This window comes from Trachurus japonicus, chromosome 17 (assembly GCF_045865225.1).
Source record: "Trachurus japonicus isolate A0001 chromosome 17, Traja_1.0".
In the NCBI taxonomy this organism is placed as follows: domain Eukaryota; kingdom Metazoa; phylum Chordata; class Actinopteri; order Carangiformes; family Carangidae; genus Trachurus; species Trachurus japonicus.
Window position 1 is genome coordinate 37,351,871 of NC_140923.1, and position 25,116 is coordinate 37,376,986.

General features: G+C 40.4%; 1 protein-coding gene across 1 annotated transcript in view; it reads left to right on the forward strand.

The window, feature by feature from the left end:
* Nucleotides 1-25,116, forward strand: part of clstn2a (calsyntenin 2a) — a 179,857-nt gene that overhangs the window by 89,877 nt on the left and 64,864 nt on the right. The window contains exon 2 of the mRNA XM_085805895.1: nt 8,079-8,201. Coding sequence (XP_085662021.1) covers nt 8,079-8,201 — 123 coding nt within the window. The remainder of the gene's footprint in view (nt 1-8,078; nt 8,202-25,116) is intronic.

Here is a 25,116-nt window from a genome sequence, read left to right on the forward strand (position 1 = left end):
TAATGCGCCCTGGTGTAGGTGGTTCCCTTCTCAGCCATTGCTGGAAATGCATTTAACTGTTGTGTTACTGTATATGTCAGCGTTTCTCAGTGCTGGTCCCTGAACTCACTGGATGAATGGTCTCTGAACTGGTTACAGCACATACAGGCTAAGCACTGTATTTTGCAAGCAAAGTCACCCCCTCCAGGCAGAGCTGCTTTCTGGCCCCTGAAACTGAAACAAAGTAAAAATCAATAGCTGTATTCTGAGAAAGAAAGTAAAGAAACAAAAGCAGTCTAATATTATTTTTTAGTTCAAGCTGCATTAATTAATAAGACTAAAGAGCCCATGTCTGTGCAAGCAGCTCATCATAACCAAACCAAAACCACAGTTTGTTTCCCATTTGAAATGGTTGGTTCCCTTATCCATGATGTCTCTCCACAACCTTAACTGTGGGTTTATTATCGTCACCATGGTGACAGACAGTCCTCCAGCCTTGATAATACTTTGCAACCCAAACCCATGATTGTTTCCTTGACATAACCAACTTGTTTCTGTAGCTAAACTTGACCAAAGTGTGACAGTTGCATAACCTTGATCACATGTTCTCTAGCTATATAACAGTTTTACCACTCCTTTAGAAAATTATCAAGTTGACAATATTCAGTATTCAGAGAGCAGTGCAGGGTTGGTTTTGTATACAGTAACTGCTGAAGTGTTGGCCATGATGGTTTCTCCTCAGGCTGAGATTAAGCAGGTTTATCCATGATGCTGTGTGAGCATTGAGCAACACCTGCCCTTGGCTTTTGCACATGCACTGACTACACAAAGGTTAGGTGCCTGACAAATGGATTACCTGGATGTCTACACAGTTGTCAGGCTGAAAGAAAATGGGGCGGGGCTGGTTAAGTGGGGATAAATTACTGTAGGGGAGTAATGAATGACAATAATAATTTTAAAAAAACAAAAAAACATTCCCTCCCTATTACAGTATGGAGCAGATTTTTTTATTTCAGGTGTTAACTGCACATAAAACAACTTAACTATCTTAATCATTCTACATAAAAATGCAGTTACGTATTACCAGCAAGGTACTTCAAAATATAGATAGCCTACTATTTAATTGCATGTAATATGTTACTCTGAGTTCTAGTAAAGAGTTACTGTGTGGCTACATCTTGAGAAATAACGCCTGCTTTGTTCAAATTGTGACATGGAGGAAGTCAGGTAATAAGGGACATCAGGTAAAATCGGACATAGGTCTGAGGCATTTTGCAATTAAAATATTACCAGCCAATCCCAAAAAATGATTTTGGGTTGTTGCCATAACACCCCTTGACAGAAAACAATCAATTTGATCAGTTGTTGGTAATGGTAACGATGAAGTTCAGTGATATGCATTTTGTGTGATAAGGATTCTAAACCAACTAAGTGTCTGCTAAATTGTATTTTTATGATGTGTTTAATGAAGTCTTATAATTTTCATAAAAATGTTTTTAAATACACATTGTTTTTTGTCAATTAGCATTTTTGGTACTGTCCCTACCAAAACGTGGTTGGTAATATGGGACAAAAATTTCAGCTCTATCGGGACACTTTATAAACTGTTAATAGTTGCAATAAAATCATGATTTGAGCAGTTACGGCGAACAATCCTGTGTTAGTGTTGTTGGTAATTTTCATATAATTTTTAACCTTGTAGCTATACACATTTTGCCTCACAAAGTTACAATAATCTCTAGGCTAATATAGCCTAGCCAAGGCTATCAATGTGAATCTAGGGATTGGTTGCTTTATACCTGTGTGTGGGCAGGGTAGCCTATTGGGCATTGAATGTGCCAAAATCAACTTTTGAGAGGAATGATCATTGATTGTTTGCATTGTGGTAATTATTATTTTCTTCTATGTTTAAAAACTGAACTTGGCACATTCATTTTCAGACAGATTTTCTTTTCTTTATCTGAACATACTGTATGTCCCGTATTACCATAAGAGCTGTCCCATATTACCTGAAACTTAGAGAAGGGGGAGAGAAGAGAGTTTATAGGTCTGTAGTTTCTAAACAAAATATACTTACATAATATACAACATAATTTCACAAGAGATCTGTGATAAATGATAAAAACATCAGTGAGTAACCACCTGTTTTGATGGTGGTTTAGTAATTCTACCAAAAAGTGTCCCATATTACCTGTCTTCACCCCTAATCAACTCCGATGCAGCTTTGACACTAAGTTGCATGATTTATTTTTAGAAGTGTGATATAATGAGATTCACTGTTCACCGGTGAAGCAATTATCACCTCCTAACTGAGCTGAATGGCTCTGAATCTGCAGTTTTAATTCTCTGACCGCTTTTACTGTTAAACTAACTGCATCATAAACACTTTCCCACATGGACACATCACTGTGAGAGACAAGTTTGTGGGATGATTTGTTTTAACTGCCTCATTAGAGAAAACAAGATGAAGATATTGTTTAATATCATACCCGTCTTGGTGTTGGAGTTGAATGAATTTTCCTGTTTTCTCAAATGGAGGAAATGTATCTTTTTGTGAGATAATTAGAATTATTTTAAATACCCTCTCATGCTCCAAATTTCTGTAAAATTAACATGCAGTTAATTAACAATAATTGAATGCAAGTCTGCTGACTCTGGCTTTACTCTTGTTCTGTTAATCAAGCTGGAAATTGAGTGAGAACGAGAAAAGAGGAGAGGGGCATTATCTTTGGGCTTCGTGTTTAGACACCAGTCCTCTGCAATTTATATTGTGTGAAGACAACCAATTATTTATGGCACTTTTCTGTTAGTTGATAGTTGACAGCACAGAGGAAAGGGCAGTAAAAAGGGAACTAAAAAGGGTGATAACAGCATCACCCCTGTGGGACAAAAGACGGAGAGCGAAAAAACACCAAAACTACATACGACTAAAAGGTCCCCATGCAGCCAGACTTGAATCAGGGATGCTGCATTTTACACCACACACATCAGCAGCACCATAAATAAACTTTACACAAAACTTGGATTGAAAAGCCTTGGTGATGACACGAGCTGTACCTAACTGGCATGACGCCTCCTTTCCCTGTGTCTTTTCCTGTTTTATTTCTGCTGTTAATGAGGAGGCGTTTCACTTTGAGGTGTGCTACAAAAGCTCGTCCTAAAGCATCATTTTGGAAGGTACTGCTACAGTAGATCTTTCTGTACACAAGAGGGAGTGAGCCCCAGTGCTACTATTCGATCACGTGTTATCTCTGGCATGTAATGTATAGTATAGGAATCCAATTCAATATTTCTAATAGAAAAATAAATTGGAGGATTTGTGAGATCCTATAGGCTGCAGCATGCTCTCCATGCAGGAAGTGAGAGTAATTCCTGCCCTCTCTTCTACCCCTTGATTGCCCTATTTTCTCTCTGACTTCCCTCCACTTTTATCTCCTCCTCCTCACCCCACTCACCCTACTTCCTCTGGTACTGCTGCCTCTTATCTTCCCTTCCTTCTTTTAACTCTTATCTCTGGGTTAACCCTTTATTCCCCACCCTCTATTCATTGATCATGTCATCTCACATCTCACATTTTGTCTTTTCACTCCTTCTGTTTGCACCATGTGCTGGTGCAGTACACCCATCTGCATGATCTGCCTTTGTCCTTGGTGTTGAGTTTGTTTTGCACAAACAGCAAGTCACCTGCACAGCTTCAGATTTCTTAGGACAATGCATATCCCTCCTTCCATTTGAGATTCATATGTGTGCATGCACTTATAGATTATCAAAGGCATCATGTAATTTGCATGAGAAGCCGAGCGCTCCCACCAAACCGTACTGTCTTCCCTTTGCCTGCTACCAATTTTAGGCCAGCCTTCATCTATACATACCTCCCCATGAGCCAATTTGTTATTTGGATGCAGAAACAAGACATCCTCCCTTAAAAAGACTCCTTTGAAGAGTTTCTTCTTTGTCTTTCTCCTCCTGTTATTTTTACTTGTTGGTGGTGGTGTTGTTATTCATGCCTTGGTGTTTTATCTTATTGCAGACATTGGGAGGACTCGGTTTCACTGCAACATCACTGTAATCAAATAAACGCTAAAAAGAAATAGATTTGACATGACTTATATTGATCAATACATAACACAGTGATGCAGCATCTCTTGGAATATGAGTTGGGACCCAAATTAAATATAGATTATCGTCCGGCTGTGTCCCACAGTAATATGGTTTCACGAACCTCAGTCACAGGGGAGACACTAACAGATATTTTGATTTTAGTGCCAAGGCGGACAAGCTGACAATCCCCTGCGGTAATGTAATTTACAGGAAATCTTTTTTTCTGGATTTCTTTGTTCATGTTACTGTCATATCAGATTTTATCCAGTGCTGTGCTGTATCCACTTTTAGACTCTTTCTCCTAGTAAGTGAATTAGTCCTCCATAATGTAGAGTCTAATGCTGTAATGGCTGCAGATGCTCCTTCGGAAATAGCCTGGGATGCCATGCATATTGCAGCCAGTGACACTTGTAACCTCATTAAAGGAGGAATCAGCTGCTACAGAAATGGTTATTCTTAACCACGCTGGTGACATAGCTCCAGGGATGGCAATGTTCGCCTTTTTGGTCACTCAGTCCGCCACTTTGGTCCAGACTGAAATATCTTAAAGGGGAACCACTGTATGCAGGAGTTTTCCTGCGGCTATGCAATCTAACCCTCTAACCCTAACCCTAAATGAAAAGCTTCAGAGTAATTGTGATGGTTAACACTATACAAATACACACGTTGTAACAGTTATATAACATTATCCATGGATTAAAAACAAATGCACATGGCTAGGCAGAGGGTTAGCAAAACGGCGGGAAAGAGACCAGACTTGCATAGTTCCTCTTTAACAACGATACTGTAAGATGCGCTGCTATTAGGTCATGGTGATTAGAGAACTTGGTGTTGATCCCCTGCCATATTAGTGAATGTTACCATGCTAAGATTGTGAAGGGTGTAAACATTGCTCCTGCTAATATTGGCCTGCTAACATTGTCATTTGTTTGTTGTTACAGTATTCTGCTGACATAGCATTTAGCTGTGCCTGAGAGCAGCTTAATGGAGTCATTACAGTGGCTGTAGACTCATCTCGGTCTCAGAGGTGATCTCAGGATGGTTATAGTATGTCTTAGGGCTCACTTTGCCTACACAGCCGTTCCTGCCTGGGTTTTTTGTTTGTCCGTGATTGCAAGCTTACCTCAATTTTAGTTTCATTGCCGAGTCTTAGTACCAGGATGTCAAGGTTGAATACCTTAAACACAGGACTAATAGCTTCACAGAACTATGTGTTGTGAAAGCCATTTTGGAAACAGCCCATTTCCATGGTTTGATGTGTACTCTTTTTACAAAACACTTCGTATATTAGACTCCCTTTAAAAAGTCACGGCTCTGCTGCCTCAACCACCACCCAATTTGTTTGGGATAAATATAAGACCTTGGGCCAGAAATTGAACCTGCCATTCATGAGTACACTGCTCTAGCTGTGGGCTTCTGTTGGACTCACTGAAGTCATCCACGAATGTAAATGAAATGCTATGTGAGCGTGATGGATTAATATGTATTTACACCGGCAAGTGCAGGCATGCAGTGATGAAGAATCACTTCAATAATGCTCATTTTTATGGGCTGTTTTATAGTCACCTCAGCGCCTCAATCAAATATGCTCTTGGTTTTCAAGAGTCTATTTATAAGATTGTTTCAATTCATTTCATATCTGCTTTTGGTGGAAATTTGACTAATGCAGGAGAGTAAAAACCAAAGAAAGCTGTTAAATATCACAGGGAAGCGGCACAGCACTTTCAATATACCGTAAAATATGTGTGTTAGTGTGTATAAATGCACTGATTTTCCACCATTAAATCAAATATTCCAGGTGTGTAAATGCCTAAACAGCATTGGCAGACAGAGCTCCTCTGTCCTCAGAGCAGAGTCATGCTGTGTGCTGCAGTGCTTTCTCCTGCATGAGCATGAGTCTCCTCATATGAATAATGTCTTCCCTTGTGATTCGCTCATTCCCTATAATACACTCCCTCCCCTGTCACAGCATGGGGAAAGTCTCATCTAGAGTGATCAGCAGGTGTCTGCCTTCATTTTTGTCTTCAATCGACTGACAAACGTGAATGAGAAGTAAACACACACAATATTCACCTTTTTGCCGACTATATTTCATATCTTCAGTTTATTGTATTTTATGTAAAACACTAAAAACTCCTAAAAAGAGGAGAACTCGTTAAGTGATAAGACTATAAAACAACCGGTTTTTACTTATTTTCCAAAATGTCAGTCCTAAATTTTTTCCATTCACAATCGTTTCTCTGCTGTTTTAAATAAACCAGTTTTCCTTTGTACAGGGCTGACACACTCATTTCCTCTGTTTCTGTTCCTCTGACCCTGTTCTCTCAGAATAGTGACAATCCAGGGAGAAAATAGAATAGTAGGACAAAACTACCGAAATCTGCCCAAACAGATGAAAAGCTGTGAGAAGGTTTTAGGAACAGTTTGATGCATTTTAAATCACTGCCAGCTGGACATGTCATCTGCTCATTGGCATGAGACAAAACGTTCCTCTTCGGTGGATTGAGGGGTCAAGTTGACATCTCAGCTCCCCGCAGAGAGTGACACTTGTACACCAGAGATATGGCCCGTATCTGTGCTTGTGTTTACAGAAAAGAGCACAAACACATATGGTTGTTCTTGTTCATCCGTCTCTCTGTCCGTGTGGTCCAGCCATGAGAGACGAGGCTTAATTATAGAGTCAGTGATTACGTGTGATGGTGATCTGTGTTAATCTGAAGCTGATCCTCCCGTCTTTTCAATCACATTTGTGCCGTGGCGGTTGGAGTTTTAATTTTGTGGAAACAGAAACACGCATATGCACTGTAGAGAAGGTGCTGGAGGTGTAGAGGTCAAAGCACAGAGTTTAAGTCAAAGCTGGATGTGAATTGTGTAGTTCCAGTGTTTCCCATACATTCGGCCCGCCACAAATAAATAATAGATTAGAAAAGATTTTCCGGCTTTTGGCTCGACCAACGCAATATCGTTACATTCATTCATCTCCGCATAGCTCTCCTTCTCCATTATTGGCGTTCACACACACACAGAGAAGTGTGCATGCATGACAGCAGTGTGCGGTAAAAGCGAAACTCGTACGGTCCGATCGCACCCCACCCCCAATGTCCTTGCAAACCTGTGAGAAACACTGAGTTCACTGTGTCAGTTTGTCTGGGATAAGATTACAGCTTTTTTTTTGACACATTCAACAAAATTATCAAAGATTTTCAGAGCGTACCGAGTCCCTGTTGTTTTCCCCAACAAAGACAAAGTATTTATTAGAAGTTTGAAGCTTTGCTGCAAAGACGTGATTCAGTGCTGGAGTGTGGTGACACACGGCAGTCGACAACCTACCCATGGTGACAGAGTGTTATTGGAGACATAGAGTGTGTATATAGTGTAGACAAACTGGGAGGAAAAGAGAACAACAACCAGGGTTTTCTCTGTTCTGTTCTGTTCTGTTCTCTTCTCTTCTCTTCTCTTCTCTTCTCTTGGTCGTGCAGTGGTTAGCTGTGCTACCTTACTAGAAGGTTCTGGGTTTGAACCCCACACCTGAGGGCTTTCTGTGTGCAGATTGCATGATCTCCTGTGCTTCTCTGACCTCCTCCAACAGTCCAAAGACATGTTAGTTTAACTGGCGACTTTAATGCCCATAAGTGTGAATGTGAGTGTGTCAGCTGGGACCGGCTCCATCCCTCCCTGTGACCCTGCACGTATTAGTGGTACAGCCAGTGGAAGGAGGGTGTTCACCATCTGACCTCCTTTACTTGTCCTGTCATCTGTAAAAACCTTTGACATCAATCATGATCAGAAAGTTTTTAAAAGCAGAGATTTCCTTGCCCGCAGTCCTGTTGAAGTGACTCAGTACATCGAGATAAAGTGATTTAAAGAAGAAACAACAGAGCCTGTCAGTTCTAATCCTGAAAATGATTATATAAACGGTCTAATACGAAGAATTAAATCTACAAAGGGAGCCTGTAACATTTTATTGTATTTATCTTGTTTTTCTTTCTTCTCCACAGTGAACAAGCACAAGCCGTGGATAGAGACATCCTACCATGGTGTGATCACAGAGAACATGGACACGGTGCTGCTGGACCCTCCTCTGGTAGCTCTAGACAAGGATGCCCCAGTCCCCTATGCTGGTAGGAAACACAAGGACACTCCAGTATCCACACACATTCAGAACCACAGTTTTATACAGTATACGCACTCTCCCAGATATCCATTGTCTATCACACGCACAGGGGCCAAGACAAAGATGCCTCAGTACTGTGTGCAGGCAACTGTGGCAACTTCACAAAAACAGATGATCCAACAGTTGTCTGCACTCACTATTTGTCATGGAGACTGAATTCAATTTACAGTATCACCCTAAGCAGCGTAAAGTAAATGGTTTATGTGTATGTGTGTTTTTAAGAGAAGTTTCTTCTCATCATTATGATTATATTAGCAAATTACTTTACACTTACAGAAAAAAAATCAAGACTTGCAGGGAAGAATGCATGTACCACAAATATAAGATTAAATACAAGAACATCAAAACCCTTTACCAGGGTTTGAAGTAGCTCAAAGTCACATTAGTGGAAAACTTGAAATGGATGGAGGACGGCTGATTGATTCAAGCATACCAAGGTTTGTGGGAATGCATTTATTTTCCATAATCTTTTAGATGGTGCATCTTCTTCACTTCCCTCAGACAGGCCTCTATTCACAGCTTCTGCTAATTGAAACCATGTGTCATCATCCTTTTTCATTTGCTCATAAGCTGAGCTGAAATGCCCCATTACCCTGACCAACAGATTCCTCTCAAAAGTGGAAGAATATACGATCGTTTCCCCTGAGCCCTGTCAGCTTCTCACAATGACAACATTTCTGGTCTAAATCTTAATCTGACACTTTGAAGCTGCGCTGAAGGCTTGCACAGAATATCAAATGGCTACAGAGGATTGTTTTCATGTACAACATTTTTACAGTCTATATACAGAATAATGTATTGTGCATCTCAGGTCCAATTATTTTAAAGTTCATGTCCGTTTGTTTCTATTCAGATTCTGCAATTCTGCCGTATCTGCACTGCAGCACGAGTGTCATATGTTTCTGTGATGTAGCACTTGGGTTTGTTTTGGTCCTAGCCACAGTAGCATTTATATATTACTTTAAGTCTGACCTCATAAATTAATCTCAGAGGCTTTATTGCTCTTTAGAAATGCATGTTGTACACACAAGGCTTTGACCTGTGGATGTCCCCCCTGGCGGTATGTAGCAGTAGATTTATAGACGCTCTGCAGTCTGCATTCACTGAGAGTTTGGTTGCTGAGAAGAACTCACTGTGGCTTTTTGAGAAAAGGTTTCCGCAGTTAGTTGGCCAGTAAAAAATCCCCCAGTACTCCATAAAAAACAACTCCAGGACAACACTTGTTCTGTTTCACCTTTTATTGCTGCTCATGTTAGAGACAAAGATGCCACACAGCCCATAATGGTTTCCATTAAACCAGGGATGCTGAGACTGTAGCACTGGCATACTGAGCCTGACTGATTGAGTCATGGAACAGGTACTCCACACATGTAATCATGTCAGTGTGACATCATTATGAAGCCCATCCCCGGGTGTTTCTGGGGCTGATTATGTTGTCTTAACCAGAGCTGAAATCAGACAGCTGTCATGCAGGTACACCAGCGTCGACTGCGACAGGAACCAGAGGCAGAGCTGTTGTAATTAGACAAAGTATTCTGAGACTGAAAGGCAAACGAAGACGCTTTTTGGCAGCTAACGCTTAACAGCTCATTATGGTGAAATGGCTCCTATTAATCCCAGCGCTGACAACCATGAAAAACTGATACTCAGCTATTTTTCTTCTGCTGTTGTCATTTTTTGTGTGTGTGTGTGTATGTGTGTTACTGATGCCAAAGCTATACTTTTGTCTTTTTCAATGTTACGTGTCAGCTGTTCTGTAAATAATGGGTAGAGCTGAGTGTGAAACAGCCTGGATTAATGTTAAAGTCTGCTTTTCTTCTTACGGCCTCTAAGGGTCCTGTTTTGTATACATACTGTACTGTTAAGTGTAACCTAAATACTACAGCGTATGTGGATGACTTAGTGATCCTTTAGAGGGGTAGAGGAGAGGAGGTTTAGTTATTTAAACCATGAAAAAGACAGAATACATTATGCAGAAATAGCAACTTAATTCATCTTTTATTCATATCACAAAAGTGGAGATGCTGAGGATACTCCTCACACACATTGTTCCCCTACAATACCAGCAGTGCTGCCTTACAGTAATTTACTGTACAGTACTTGGGTATCTTTCCCTAGTAACCGAAGCTGTGGCACAGTTGAGGCTTAATGGCGCCACAACGAGCAGGCAGACTGAAGAGGAAATTACATTTGATTGCTTTTCACTGTGATTAACACATTGTTTGTCGACTTGAGAAGTTCAAGCCTGGTGAAATATCGCTCAAGAAGAAAAAGCTGAGCTGTGCACTGACTGCTGACTGGTGATATTTCACCCTTGAATGTTTTCCATTGAAGGGGGTCAAAATGAATGAAACCTGTACAATTGCTACCAAGGAGACTGAAAAAACACAGCCATGAAAAGAGCAGTTTTGTCCTAATTTATCTCTCTTTGCTTTTGTCTGCTGCTACAGCTCTCTCCCACCTTTTCTTGGAGTCGAACTGTTCTCTGAAATCTTCATCTCTATCTGCGGCTCCATTTGTTTCTCTCTCTCTCTCTCTCTCCACCGAGCACCACAGTCCCTTCCTCTCTCAATCCAACCGTCCTTTCTCCTCCTCTCTATCTCAACACACGGCTCCCAGCAAGCCCATAGACAGCCAGTCGCTTATTACAGACACTCTCATCAATCCTGGTTTTGTTTTACTGCAGAAGAGGAGTAGGCTGTCCTCCTGGCTCCACATTAATTGCAGTGAGGAAACACAGATCAGGATTTTTAAGTACTTGCCTGTTTTCTCCTTACTTGTACTTCTCCCGTCATCCTTTATTCCTTCTCCTTTTTACTGACCTTCCATCACTAGTGTTTCCTCTCTGGATGCTGCATACGTCCCCATTTCCATCTCTTCTGTTCACTTCACCTTTTTAGCTCTATCTTCTTTTCTCTTTCCCCCCCTGTCTTATGTTCTGTCGTTCTCCTGCAGCACCACATTTCACTTTGATGTAAACTACCCACAGTGGGCCTAACCTGAACATTATACGCTGAGACAGACAACCTGGAGATAAATTGCTATTATTGCATGTCATGATGGCATCCTCTATTCCACCCCCACGCCCCCCATGCCCATGTCCCCTCGACACGGCAAAGGTGCGTGGGTCGAGGGGTATGTGCTGATCGAGCATTCTCAATCAAATTAGCATGAGGGATGGTGGCAGTGGGCTCTAGGGTGCTGCAAGGCAGGCAGGCAGTTTCATTTGCCTATTCTTTATCTCAAGGCCACAGTCAACAAGCGGGGATTCTCCCCATTCATCATGCTACATTGTTTCCTCTGCAGAAGTCACACAGGGTAAAGGAACAAAAGTAGTTGGAGAATTGGAGGGAAATGGAGAATGGAGGAAAAAATGAAAGAGACAGATGGAAAATTAAAATGAGAGTGGGTCATCATGAACAGCTGCCACAAGAAAACATTTTTGATTGTTCTCATTGATTGGTTTAGGTCGCGTCTATGTGTGTTTGGGCGTGCACGTGTGTGTGTACACATGAATGTGTATGTGCATGTTGTAAGCCCTATCTTCCACAGTATTTATTACAGTACTGTAAGTCAGGAGTTAGGTTGGTGGATTTGAAAACCTAAGATGACGCTGCAGTTATTCTCATGCATTGCAAGCCATTCATTACAAGGCCAGTGTAGACAGCTGTATTGATTAAAATGTGTGTGTGTTCTGTCAAATGCTTGTGAGACAGGTGTTACAACTACGCAGGAAGAGCCCAGGAGTTTAAACTTTGTACTGTCAATCAATTGACTTCCTTGGACTGTGGTGTGGAAAATTTCAGGCAGTTTATTCAACTTCCCTCGGTCAAAGATGTAATTTTTTTTTCTACTGCAAAGCTTATACGAGACTCACCTTATATTCATGGAAGCATGAGATGTATTTATTCATGATTTAAGTTGTGTTCAGCGCAACTTAACCTGTTCATGAACAAACATAGTCCCCTCATTTGTCTGAATGCAATAAACATTGCAAATGTCTCTCCAGAGAGGTAAAATTTGATCTGAAATATTGTCTAAATCTAATGCCAGCGCCAAGCCTAAAGTGAGATTTTGGTTTGGTAAAAAATCAAAAACAGTCTAGTCAAATAAAATCAGTACTGGATTTCCTCTGGGAAAGCTGATCCACTCATTACTTCATGTGCAAGGAGGCAAACCTGGGATGCTTTTGATGCCCTTTAAACAGGATTTATTTAATACACCTTCATTAATCTGGCTTCATTAATCTGGATTCTACAGTATTAGACTTCTTCTGATCATAGCCGCTGTCAAACTCTGTCAAAGATAAAACTGTTTGTTTTCAGAGACAATATTTTTCCATTGTGGAAACTTTTGCCATAGTCTGGCCTGACGGAAGTGCGTTGCTGCGATTAGCCTCTGATTGGTCGGAACGAGCCACCCGGCGGAAGTCCCGCCTCCGTGCTGCAGCTTTCACAGTCCGCCCGGTAAAGGGAAACATCAACAAACAACAACAGGAACCGAACCATGGATCCGTGTCATGAACCGAACAGAAGAATACATATCTGTCAGTGGTTGCCAACCGCCGTTAAACCGAACAAAATAATAAATATCCGTCAACGGATGCCGACCGTCGTTACACCGCGGACCGAAATCCAGTTTCCAACCGGCAATATTTTGCAAGCGCGCCGTTGCTACGGCGTTGCTACGGCGCCGACCACAACGATTGTGACTGGTTGAAAGAATTCCAAACGGCCGGAGCGTTTTTTTCTCTGATCGCAGAATCATAGGCGGAGCAGCCAGACTCTCCTTCTTCTCTGGAGGAGGGTCTGGCGAGCGAGACTACTTTTGCCATGACTTTGTTGAAAACAACAAAGAAACGGTACACATAATTTTCATTTATTCAGTGCCATTTATCCTATTTTTACCAAGCACACAGTCAAAATCCATTTACTGCTTGGAGCATGATTTGGAAAATATAGGACTTATTATCATAAGTTCAAAGCCGGTGGTGAGCATGATTTTCGTAATGAAAAACATGCTGTTGGAACTGAGAGTGCACATTGTTGACACGCATTACCTGATGTGTAAATGCTTCCCAGTGATGGACAGTTGAATTATTGTGAGTGAAAAGTTGTAATATCCTTGCAGGACTGTCAGGAATAATCATCTCATTTGTTTGCCAGTTGCCACGATGAAGACACAAACAGGAAGTGGCTGATAACTTTCCCTCATCATTAAAACTGCCAGGTGACTAGACGGGTTCTCATCACTGCCTAATGCTCTTTTGCATTCAGCTGTATTGTCTACTGCTTCATACTAAAACAATTGTTACCACGACAATCACAGCTTTGTTTACACATGATGTATCACCCCAAATATTTTCCTCTTGCTCAGGATAGAAACTGGGACTACTGGTAAATAAAGAAGAGAAACAAATAGCTTCAAGGTACAATTTCACCACAGGTCATGGCTATAGTTTTGATTTTGTGGTCATTAAACTTTGCCAAATCTCTAATCCACCTACAGCGACTATTTGTGAGTGAAACTGCACCAAGGTGACAAAAGCAAAAGTGCTAATTAAACTGTGGGACCCAACAAAGCAGAAGCTATGAGTCACTTCAAAGGTGGTGAAGGAAAAAGAGGAAGCAGCAGAACATGGAGGGAGAGGGGAAAAATGCAAGGAAAAGGGAGGTGAGGGAGAGGGGAGATGAAAGAGAGAAACAACAGTAGATCCAGAAAATAGAAATATATATAGTGTGTGTGTGAGGGGGAGAGAGAGGGAATAGATAGAGATGGTGAGATGGATCATCAAAGGATAAGCGAGGATATTGAAGGGACGGTCTGATCAAACCGCGCAGGTGTCTGACTGTCTACCCCGAGGAGAGGAGGAACAAATCACTTAGCCCCCCCCTCCCCCCACCTCCCTCACCCCTCACCCTCTCTTCTTTGCCTTTGTGTTGCTGTTAAATTTCTGCAGTGAGCGCTAAGTCGTGAGGTAATGCTAACGCAGGTCTGCAACATGAAACGGATGCAGAACATCAAAGATGCTGTGTGCTGTTTAGGGGGCTGACACCGACCTACAAACCAGATTTCTCTTTGCGGCAACCAGTATGAACAGACCAGCATGAGATTTATACAGTAGGAATGTGCGCTTAGCCAGTTTCTTGAAACATTCACCAAACATTACTGCTGTATTAGTCGAAAGGAGTGACTCGAGGTGACAAATCCACAGAGAGTTATCAGCCCCTGTAGTTTTCCTTTTTAGCATCCTTCAGCTCATTGTTTTGGTTTTATTGTCACTCACTACTCACCCCAACCATGTTTTCTATGAGGAGCCGACTCACTGCTACCGGATTGAGCACCAAAAAGCAGGCAGATGATACTACTGGCTCGCCCATTAAGTTAATGAGGTGGAGACCAAAACGGAGCTAAAAGTGGAGTAAAATGTGGATTTAACATTCATTAGGTGGGCCACAATGATTAACTACATGTATATTTCATGCTTTTTCCTTTCAATACAATGTTGTAATACATCCTACAATGCTAATAGACATAAAAGTATAGATTTAAAAAAAAAAAAGATTCAACCCTTTAGAAAGTATGACAGGGCCCAGACACACAAATCTACGAGTGCTCTTTTGAGTAGTTGCGCATGTTTTTTCTATGCAAGCCTGTAACTGTATCTCCCTCCATTTTTCCTGTCCAGAGCAGGAGATGGGCTCTCAGTGAACTGTCAGAGTGTGTGTATTGATATCTCCGTCTTGCCTGAGGACATAAGGTTCGGTGCTACGCCTCCACACCCTTCTGTGTGTTTGCTCCCAGCAGGACAGATATATTCCCCTTTCTTCTCCCTCTCAGTCCTCTCAACCTTTTTTTCATGGTTTCCCCCTCCCCTCACCGTCTCTTGCTCTCTTCTCCACTCTGTTGCTTCATCACAATATATATCCTCATTGGAACTTTTCCACACAGTCATACTTCATGTGACCGAGACAATGACATCCTCTCATTACAAACAAAAGCGATATCACGTTTGTCACTTTATATTGATCCTGTTCTCGCCTGACCTTGTATCTGACCTGCATGTTTAGCCTATTTGGCCCTGTTTGTTAGCCTGGCAGTTGTACATGAGGACCTTTTAGAAAATACATTTTAATCACATCATTTTCATTACATTTTTGAAATGTCAAAGCAACTTTACCTCTAAACTGGATAAGGACAAAATGAATCTCCATCATTGATTTTTGGTCCCTCTCAGTGGATTAGTACCCTGTCCTGATATTCTTTCACCTCTTTCAGGTTCAGTTTGACAAAATTAGTCAGTTTTGCACAGGAACGTTTAAGCATTATGAGGTGATACAGCAAAAATGAAGCACATCTGGCAATGTGAATTGTGCCTATATTACACATTTGTGTAAAATTTGCACAGCTGCAGTTGAATGAATTTGTAGGAAGAAAGGATTTTCTCACTATCAAGATGAAATTTCACATATATCAACTATTTCTAAAAAAATAAATAACAAAAATACCTGTAATCATCGAAAAGACTGTATCAGAGCCTGCAGACCCCATGCAAAACAATCTGCATCTATTAAAATAAAAAGCCTAATAAGAAAATATTCAGATCAAAGATACATCAACAATGTTATGTCACACTACATTTGGAGCACAGGGAAACCTGAACCATTTATTTATCACCATACATCTCCACTGTTGAGGCGAGAGAATTGGATCCATATACGATGGTCTACGATGGAGTAATTACATGTCCAGTAATACTCCACTAGAGCTCTGTCATCAGTGCATTGTCAAGTTGCTCACAGTGTCAAACAACCTTTTAGCCACTGATTGATTTTCTGGAGGACCTAGTCCCTTCCCTTATTACCCTATTAACCCCTTTTCCAATTCTGCACTGGATGTGGCTCTCATTTCTCGAAGCTATGAGATGATTTTCAATTTCTCAATTGCATTCTATTTCTTTTATGTGTGTGTCCATTCATAATGACCTAAGGCTGTGTGTGAGTGTTTGTGTCTATCAGGTTATGATGAATCCCCTGAAAATGTGGTCTACCATCTGTGGCAGCTTGTTTATTACTGTAAATGAAAAGGCAATATTTGATACACGTGAAGCACTTCTTCCAATTGGTGCTCCTTTGTTTTGTTTATTTATTTATTAGATGGCATGACCCTACTTATCACCGTGAAGACATGCCTGACTGACTGCATTCTGGGTTTAATTTGTTTGGATTTATTTGTTGTTAGTGCAGTGGTGTTCAAAACCATGATTTTATCCTGATACTGTATGCTATGCTTTTATCAATCTATTAATATTATTGGCTAATTTAATTATCATGTATTTTACATCTAAATTGCTTTGTTAGCTCATTGAAATTCCAGCTACAATTTTCTTTATCAAAAATTAGAAGTGATAACCAACAAAAAAAAGAAAAAGAAAAATGGATTGGTCACAGTGGGACCAAACCTATGATTGCAAATATTGATGACTGACTGACTGATCCTGGTTTAGTCCTCACACCATTGGTCAACCAAATGCCACATGACTTTTGCCTCTGCTCTTTCAAAATGAGTCGCTCCAAACAGGTTCTATTAGGGTGCGTTTACAGCCTGTTATGTACCAACTTCCAAGATTTACAGACATTTTTTGCTTGATTGCAACTGTTTCTGTTGTTAACATGCTGTTCAGATGTGCTAGTGTATAGCTTCTATAGATTAGCAGTTACCTCTGGGTTCTCTCTTCCTCCCACTCTCCGTCTCTTGCTCAGTGTGTCTTATGTTTAGTTATTCCTCTGCCTCCTTTAGGGAGAAGAGGACATGTAATTAAAGTACTTTATTTGCTGTAATGGAAGCTCAGTGAATTGGAAATGCAATTCTACTTCCCAGTAACTCCTGGGTAGCCTGGATACCAGGGGGGTTGGGTGATTGCATGTACAGTAACACCCATACACAGTCCAGCTGTGCATTAGGTTTATACCTAGTTTTCCTGTTTACAGTTTACGGCAACATTAGCAGCTCTGTCCTACTTTTTGGAATTGGGAAAGTTTACTACAGCAACTTAAGTCTGTGGTAGCTCAAACACCAAGGTTCAACCTAATCTTTAAAGCCTTTTCTTTTGTAACATTAGAAGTGAAAACAAGTCGTTTTGAAATAACAAAAAGTTATGAAAGCAAAGCATTACCAGAACAATCTTGCATTTTTGCTTATCATATGCCCATCACAGTTTTACTTTGAGTAACTACAGTAGTTATTCTCTGCAATACACAGAGCAATTCTTTGTCATGTTTGATCAGTTACATGCAGACACGGTTTCAGTTGCCATCAACTACATCATTTACACAAGTTTTACAAGATAAAACTGAGGAGCAGAAAAAAGCATTATCAACAAATTCATAGAGCCAGCTTTAGCTCAATTACCTGGCTGGATACAGCTGACAAAGTCTGCCAGCACCAGTTGTTTAGCGAGCAAAATCAAGAGTTAGTTGTTAGACATGAGAGGCTGCATTTGAAATTGAGAACCAAATTAGATGCTTGACTGATTATTAATCTGCCTCTTTTATCTCCGGAAATTTTATTAGTGTCATGTGAGGACGAAGTTTGACAGGTGTCAGTGAGAACAGGGCAAACTCCATAGTTGCTGATATAAATTACCAATGTCATAATTAAGTATACTGTATTCAATTGTTTGTTATCTCCATCCATCAGTATTTAAAAGTGTAAAAAGTAAAAGTATCAACAGAACTTGACAGACTTCTGCCTGACCTGGTTTTTAGTCTTAATTCACATGTGTTCTGCCAGGAGCAAAATATAATTTAGGTATACAGATTTATTTCAGTTTCAATCTTTAGCTTTATACTGTAGCACTTTATTACCATATCCTCTGCATTTGCTTGTGCCATCTGCAGAGGAGAGAAGCAAGTGAAAACTTGTTTACTGGCTGTGTCTGTGTTTTTGGGTTGTGGGAGACAAACAGGAGGTAAAGCGTATAGATGAGAGGTGCTGCCTTTCTTCCGTCAAAATTACGGCTGAAAGAACCTGCTCTTCAAGGATGGAGCGCTGACCCATGGTCCTGATGCGAGCTGAAATTACTTAATGAAATGTGCAGTGAGTGGCAGCTGAAACTAATCCAGTAATTCTCTGTGTTCTCCTGCTCTTGCTCTTGCTCGTGCGCTCTCTCTGACAGTGGTTTGACAGGGCCTCAGTATCCTGACAGGCCAATTAGACAGCAATTTGCATATCTTCCTCGCTCCATTTGCCTTGTTCATGTGAGCATAAAATAGGATAATCTGGCTTTTGGACCTGTGTACGACATCAGAGTCAGTCAGACTAACTTTATCCTCCATCATCCACGACCCTTCCTCCCACCTAAATCCACATCATCTCTCTTGTATTCTCACCAGCATAGACCTCTCTTGTGCTATCCTCTTTGTCTCATCTTTCCCCATTCCCTTTTATCTTAGCCTCCACCCTGCCCTCTCCACTTCCTCTCCAATCTCATTATTTTCATCATCAAAATTATGTAACAAAAACAAGAAGACAGCATTCTCTGGCTGGCGTTAATTGGCTTTTTTTTTCCCTCCCAAGAAACCCTTGAATTACAATAAATATCAATAATAATATAAGGCAAACTAACCAATTAATCACTATCTAGGATTTTAGCCTTGGTAATGGTTAGAAAACAAAGCTAAACCTTTTCCAAAAACCCTTTGAGAAATATGTATCTCAGCCATTTATACACTTTACTAAATCCCAGCCACCTCTGCCATTAAAAGTCTACAGAAAAAAATATACATTTTATGAAAACACAGGCCTCATTTATTCAGTTTTGTGTTTACTGTATGTCACTTGCACACTTATGTTCCCAACCCAGCTCAAAATTGCACCCTGGGATAATGCAGTGATAAAAATGCTAATATGAAATAATAAACCGTTGAAAATATTTGGATAAGTGCAGCACATTTACACTCAACAGCTTAAACTGTACAACTTATGCACGTAACTAACTTGACTGTCCTCCTGTACAAAGAAAGAGTCTGTAGGATGTCTGTGCAAGCATCTTATCACAACTCTAGACACAAGTAAAGATGGATATAGCCTCAAGGCAAGCGGATGTTTCTGAAGCTCAGAGTGGGCTGCTCTGTTCTCGCTATGTTGGCAGCACTTGACTTTGACTGCTTAAAGCAGATATCAGTGGAATGTTTTTGTTAATATAAGTCCTAAATAGTCCTATTTTCCGTCAGCAATCACTTACATGAAGTATTTCAGCCTAAACACGAGTCTCTCCGTCACTCTGCTCTGCTGTAACCCGAGGAGAAAATTTTCCTTGTGGGATACAAGTGTTATCCAATGAGGGGAGAGAACGGCATGAAGGGCTGTGTGTGCAGCCAAGGGATGCGCGTGAATGTGGTGACGTAGCACGAGGACCAATTGATGCCTGACAAGGGCGGGGGCTGCTAACTCATGGTGCGTTCAAGGAAACTCGTACTTTGTGTTTTTCCTTCCTGTGAAGTCATACCAGTTCGATCTGGTACGAGTTCACGGGTCGGAAGTTACGAGTGGCCGTTATAGGGAACTTTCACAGACAACAGGACGGTAAAAACACGAGCTACGGGTTACCTGGAACGCTACCAAGTCGTAGTTGTGACTTGAAGCTGTAACTTACGGTTTCAAAAGCCTGCCTTGAACACAGCATTAGCCGAAACGGCCGTGCCGATGATATCTGCTTTAACTCTCAGAGGATTGAAAAATGGATAAAGATAAAACCCTAAGTAAGGACGGGCTAATCAAAGCAACATTGCCTCAATTATGTATAAATTTAAAGCTTAATAAAAAAGTGAGTTAAAAATATTAAGTGCATGCACAGTTATCACGAACAGGGAAATAAGCTGTACAGACCAAGAAAATGTCATTACCAAGCTGTTTATTTCTGCAGTGAAGCTGGTCAGAGTGTATGTTGATTGACTTTTGCTGCCAAACTCAAGCGGCCTTTCAGAGAACTAAAATCTTTCGCACTTCTGTGACGGCCTTATTTTTCAACCAACCCTAAAGTTTCAGCTTGATAAAAACCTGTGTTTGCACTTAACTCTAAGGTGTGTGTGTGTGTGTGCATGTGTATGTGTGTGCAAGTGCCTGTTATTAGTTTTATCATGATGGTAAAAGTGCAGCACAGCTATTACTGGTGGCGCAGTAACCACCATGCAGTACAGCTATTATAAGACATGTGATTGTCCTAATTGGAGAAGTCATTGCAGTTGAAATAACCTGTGTGAGTCTCTTTTTTTCTTGTGGCTTTGTGGGAAAAAAACACACATCCTTTGTAGCTGAGTTTCATAAGAATCAGACAGTTTGGTAGCAGTTTTATCTCATATTGATGTTAAGCAGAGCCAGTATTTTGCACAGTGCACAAACTCCTAACATATTGAACTTGAATGAAACAACTATGAATGGGCTCCTCTTAATATGTGTTTTTTTTTCTCACTGTATAAAAGAAACATTTGTCCTTCATTTTCAAGTGATGAACTAACTAACTAACTTCAGACGCTCGGTCAGAGACTAGATTTGAAAGATGTGGTTGAGATCTGATGGATGTCTTGCTGTTTCCTGTCAAAGTGAAAGCGATAAACAGCCTTTTCATTCAGTGATGCTTCAGCCTGAGGGACACTGAGATTAACATCCGTTGAAGACAAAGTGACAGAGCAGGTCATCCAAAGACTAATGAGTACGAGAGAAAAAAAAGATGATTTGCTCTGTGTTATTAAATATTCTTTTTCACTCTTTCACTCTTTTCACTCTATTTTTTACAAAACACACTAATTTGCAGAGCTTTTGTTTTCCTGCACCATCAGTTTAGTCCGTTAGCTGATGATTTTGTGTCATAACTTCCGCTACAGGATTGTGAGACTAATTCAGAAGTATCATACAAATTAATCATGCAGAGCGTCCTGAATTTCCATTCTTGGCAAAAGCTGGTGAAACTAAAAACAAATGGCTGTAGAGTAATAAGTGTTATCAGCTTGTTGACAGCAGAGAGCTCCTTAAGGAGCTTCTTAAATCATCTTTGGGATTTACTGCAGAATACATGCTTCATATTTAATGTTTTGTTTATTTAATTTCAGCCTCTACTTTTATAATAACCAGCAATGCTCTCTCTGTTGGGAAACGTTTTTTGTTTTAAGTAGGTTTTCATTTTATTTGTTGTAGTTTAGGCTCCATTCCCCTTGTTTTTTGCATCAGGATCATCATCCCTCTTAAGTTGTGCTTCTAAATCTCCTTCTGACAGTGATCGCCTCTGGCTTATCAATCGTCACCTTTCATTTCAATCCTGTTCAAACACCTCTGATCTACACCAGCTCCCAACATTGCCTTTGACAAGTTGCTTCACCTTATTGTTGCTGACACGCCGTTAAAACGCCACCAACCATCTGCATCATGTGAATGTGAATATTGACCAAAGCAAAGACGACAGTTTGTTTTAGCACTGGCAGTCAGACGACCAGAGGAGCGATCGGCAACTCTCAGTGCATGGAGAGTGTTTTCAACAGCAGGAAGTGCGTTCGTTTAAGTGTTTCACCCCCACAGTTGACACTTCAGATCAATGAAATACTAAAATGTTCATTAAAGAGCATTACAGTCAGCCTTAGTCAGCTGCAGTTCAGCTTCATATGAGTGATTGGAAGGTGATCATAAACTTTTCGACCTCAGAGAAAGAAATGTAATGCGATATACTCAGAGTTTTGTACCAACACTTTGACGAGGAGATCCATAGCGTTTTCATATTTCTTTGCTAAATGTGAAGCTACAGCCAGCAGCTGATTGGCTTAGCTTCACACAAGGACTAAAAATAGGGGAACCACTTAACCTTGGTCTGTCCAAATGTAACAACCCACCTCCCAGCTCCTCTAGAGCTCACTAATTAACACATTAGTTTAATTTGTTTAATTTGGACTGAAGCTCTTTCCTTTCTGTGGGGCTATGTCACATATAAAGACCAGTGACGACTGTCCCGAGCTATTCCTTTAAATGCCCCTTAACATTTCCTATTGTCTGAATATTTGAAAAGGCATTTTTGACTTTGATTTGATTTATGATCTTTCTAAATAATGTTTCAAATAGTTGTTTTTCTTTTTTTTTTTAATCTTTCCTTGTTAACCTTCTATGTTTATTTTGTTTCTCTGTGATTGAAATACACATCTCTCCCCCCTTACACTCTTCTCCCCCTTTTTCCAATCATTTAGTTTTATTTATTTATTTATTTATTTTGTTGTTTTTTCTGATCAGTCAAAAACAACTCAGCCTTACACCTCTCTAAAATGCTTCTATTTTACTTGCCAGTCAGCTGTTGGGTTGCTGCTGTTCAATAAATTAGATTTCATCCTCATGGTCCAATCTACTCCTAATTAAGTGCCTCAAACACACAAACACACACATAACCTTAAGGCAGAGTGTGTACTGCTGGGCATGGGTCTCCAGGGTCAATTATGGCAGTGTAATGATTGTAATTGGCTAATTTTCAGCCTATTACCCTATTTTATGTCTCATGCAGTGGGTTGTAATTTAGTGAAGGACTGATGGCTGGCCTGGCTGTGGGTGATAGATGACGGTCAGTGCTAGAAAAGAGGAGCTCCATCATTAATAGTGTCTAGGAATGAGCTGCCATGTCACCAAGCAGCTCAGTGCTGATGGCTGGGAGTTCAGGGCTGGCAGTGTACATGCATACTTCAAACAGTATTAGTAAAACTGTATTTAAGATTTGTTGATTCAAAGATGCACACAAAGATTTTTAGATCCATCCATCTCTCAAAAACTACATGCGCAAGTCATCCCGTCTCTCTGACATCTAGTCAAAAGGAGTGAGTATAACGAGACCTTGCCTGATGTCCACATTTCTCTCTGAGGGTGTCTATTAAGTGTCTGCTCTGGTTTTAGTTTTTCTGCAGGATTTTGTCTGAATTTCCTTTTCTTTTTTTTTTTTACTGTCCTACCTTTTTTCGTCACTCAGTGTGCTTTGCTCCCATTTTGGTATTCCATTCACACTGTAGGGCCAGATCACCTCTGTGGTCCCGAAGGATCTGACGGCTGTGCAAGTGAAATAAGATTATTGTGCGTCCTCACCTGCCACACTGCCTTCTTTCAGCTATCCAGACAAAAAGGAGGAGTGCTCACTTTTACAGAAGTGCCAGAACGTTTGAAAGGCAATTTCAAACAAGTGACAGAGTAATGGATGAGGGCAGTGAGGGCCATCAGTCAAGTGCTGAACAGAACTATGTCAGAGTTCTGGCTAACATATACTTACAGCCACTCTTTCCTGACTCTGCACTCGCTGCAAATGACTCAATTTCCCTCGCTGACAGAACAAAAATACTTTGAAAAGTTACTCAAAGTCCACATGTATTGTATGACTAAGAATGTTCTGTATTTGAAAAAATGCTGGTACTGAACTAATTTGACAAAAGTCTCACAAAGATGATGTTCCTGTACCTCACTGGCTTTAAGAAAAATACGGCAAAGTGAGGAGTGAGTATTGGTCTGTGCATGTTTAATCAAATCATCATAATGCAAAAAAAAATCCTATGATGGGAAGCCAAATAATCACATAGATCAAAATCCTAAAGTGCCGTTTTTTTCTGCTCACATCCCACATAGATGCTGAAAACAATAGTAATCATATTAGCGCCGAGTAAATATAGATGTAATGCCTATTGAGTGCTTTGCTTCCAGTAAGACAGCAGACACTAAAGGATAAAGACATAAAGACAAATTAGATATTTTTTCCTTTTATTTGGTAAATAAAGGGAGTGATTCAGTAAAGCTTCAGTTAACAGTCTTGTTGGGAATGTTTGCAAATTTTATTAAAAAAAAAAAACAAATATAAAAGAAAACATACTGTGCTCATGTGTTCAGGTTCTACTGAATATGTATCACACGAAGCCTTGAGCCCTACAGCACTGCGGTTGCTGGACTAATTTGCTCTTATGATTTCCCATAGTATTATTAGTATTCTTTCATGGGTTTTTATCTAGTGTTACACCCTTGAGGATTTTTTTTTTTGTCTCTGCTAATTGTGAGAGAGCAAGTGAGGATAAAGGCAGACGGAAAGGAGAGTGAGAAGAGGGAATGAGGGAAAATTCCCCTATCAATGTTCCCCTACCTCCCTTGGCATGGACAGATGAAGATAGTCTAATACCAGCCCCGTCCTGCCCTTCTAAGACCTTTTGTTGACCTTTTTGTGTCATTTAACTCTATCACAAGTGGGGCCGTCGCAACGAGGTGAGGATTTTCTCAGCTCACAGTCCATATGGGTGGGGTATTATGTGTGGTGACAGATTCTGTTGTGATGAAGCAAAAATAAATGAACTTTCCTATGAAGATCTGATGGGTGAAACTAACCTCAGAGGTGGCCAGTGAGGCATTGGCTATATCACCAACAGATTGAAAATGCAGCAAATTGCAGTCTGCAAAGGGAAAGTGATGCAGAGAGCAAAATCAAATGACTGAATAGCAATATTTGTGTTGTTATTGATTACACAGACATATATTTATCAAATATTTACATATGAGGCTTGTTTTTCAGTTTGAGTTATTAATAATATTTCCCAAATGAAAAATGTCCTCATCAGCCTTGCAGCACTGGTTAATGGTCAATGGTTAAGATGACTTCTGACTATTTGACTGCATCAGCCTGGTACATTATTTTTTGTTGTTTTTAGTTTTATTTATTTATTTATTTTTTATTGTGTGACTTGTCTTGTCTTGTGTCTTGAATTCCCATGAGCAGTTTGAGGTTAAATATTTAGAGAGGTTGAACATATTTATTGTCTGACAACGTGAAATGCAAATGATGGATGCTCAGTATGTGCACGGCAGAGATA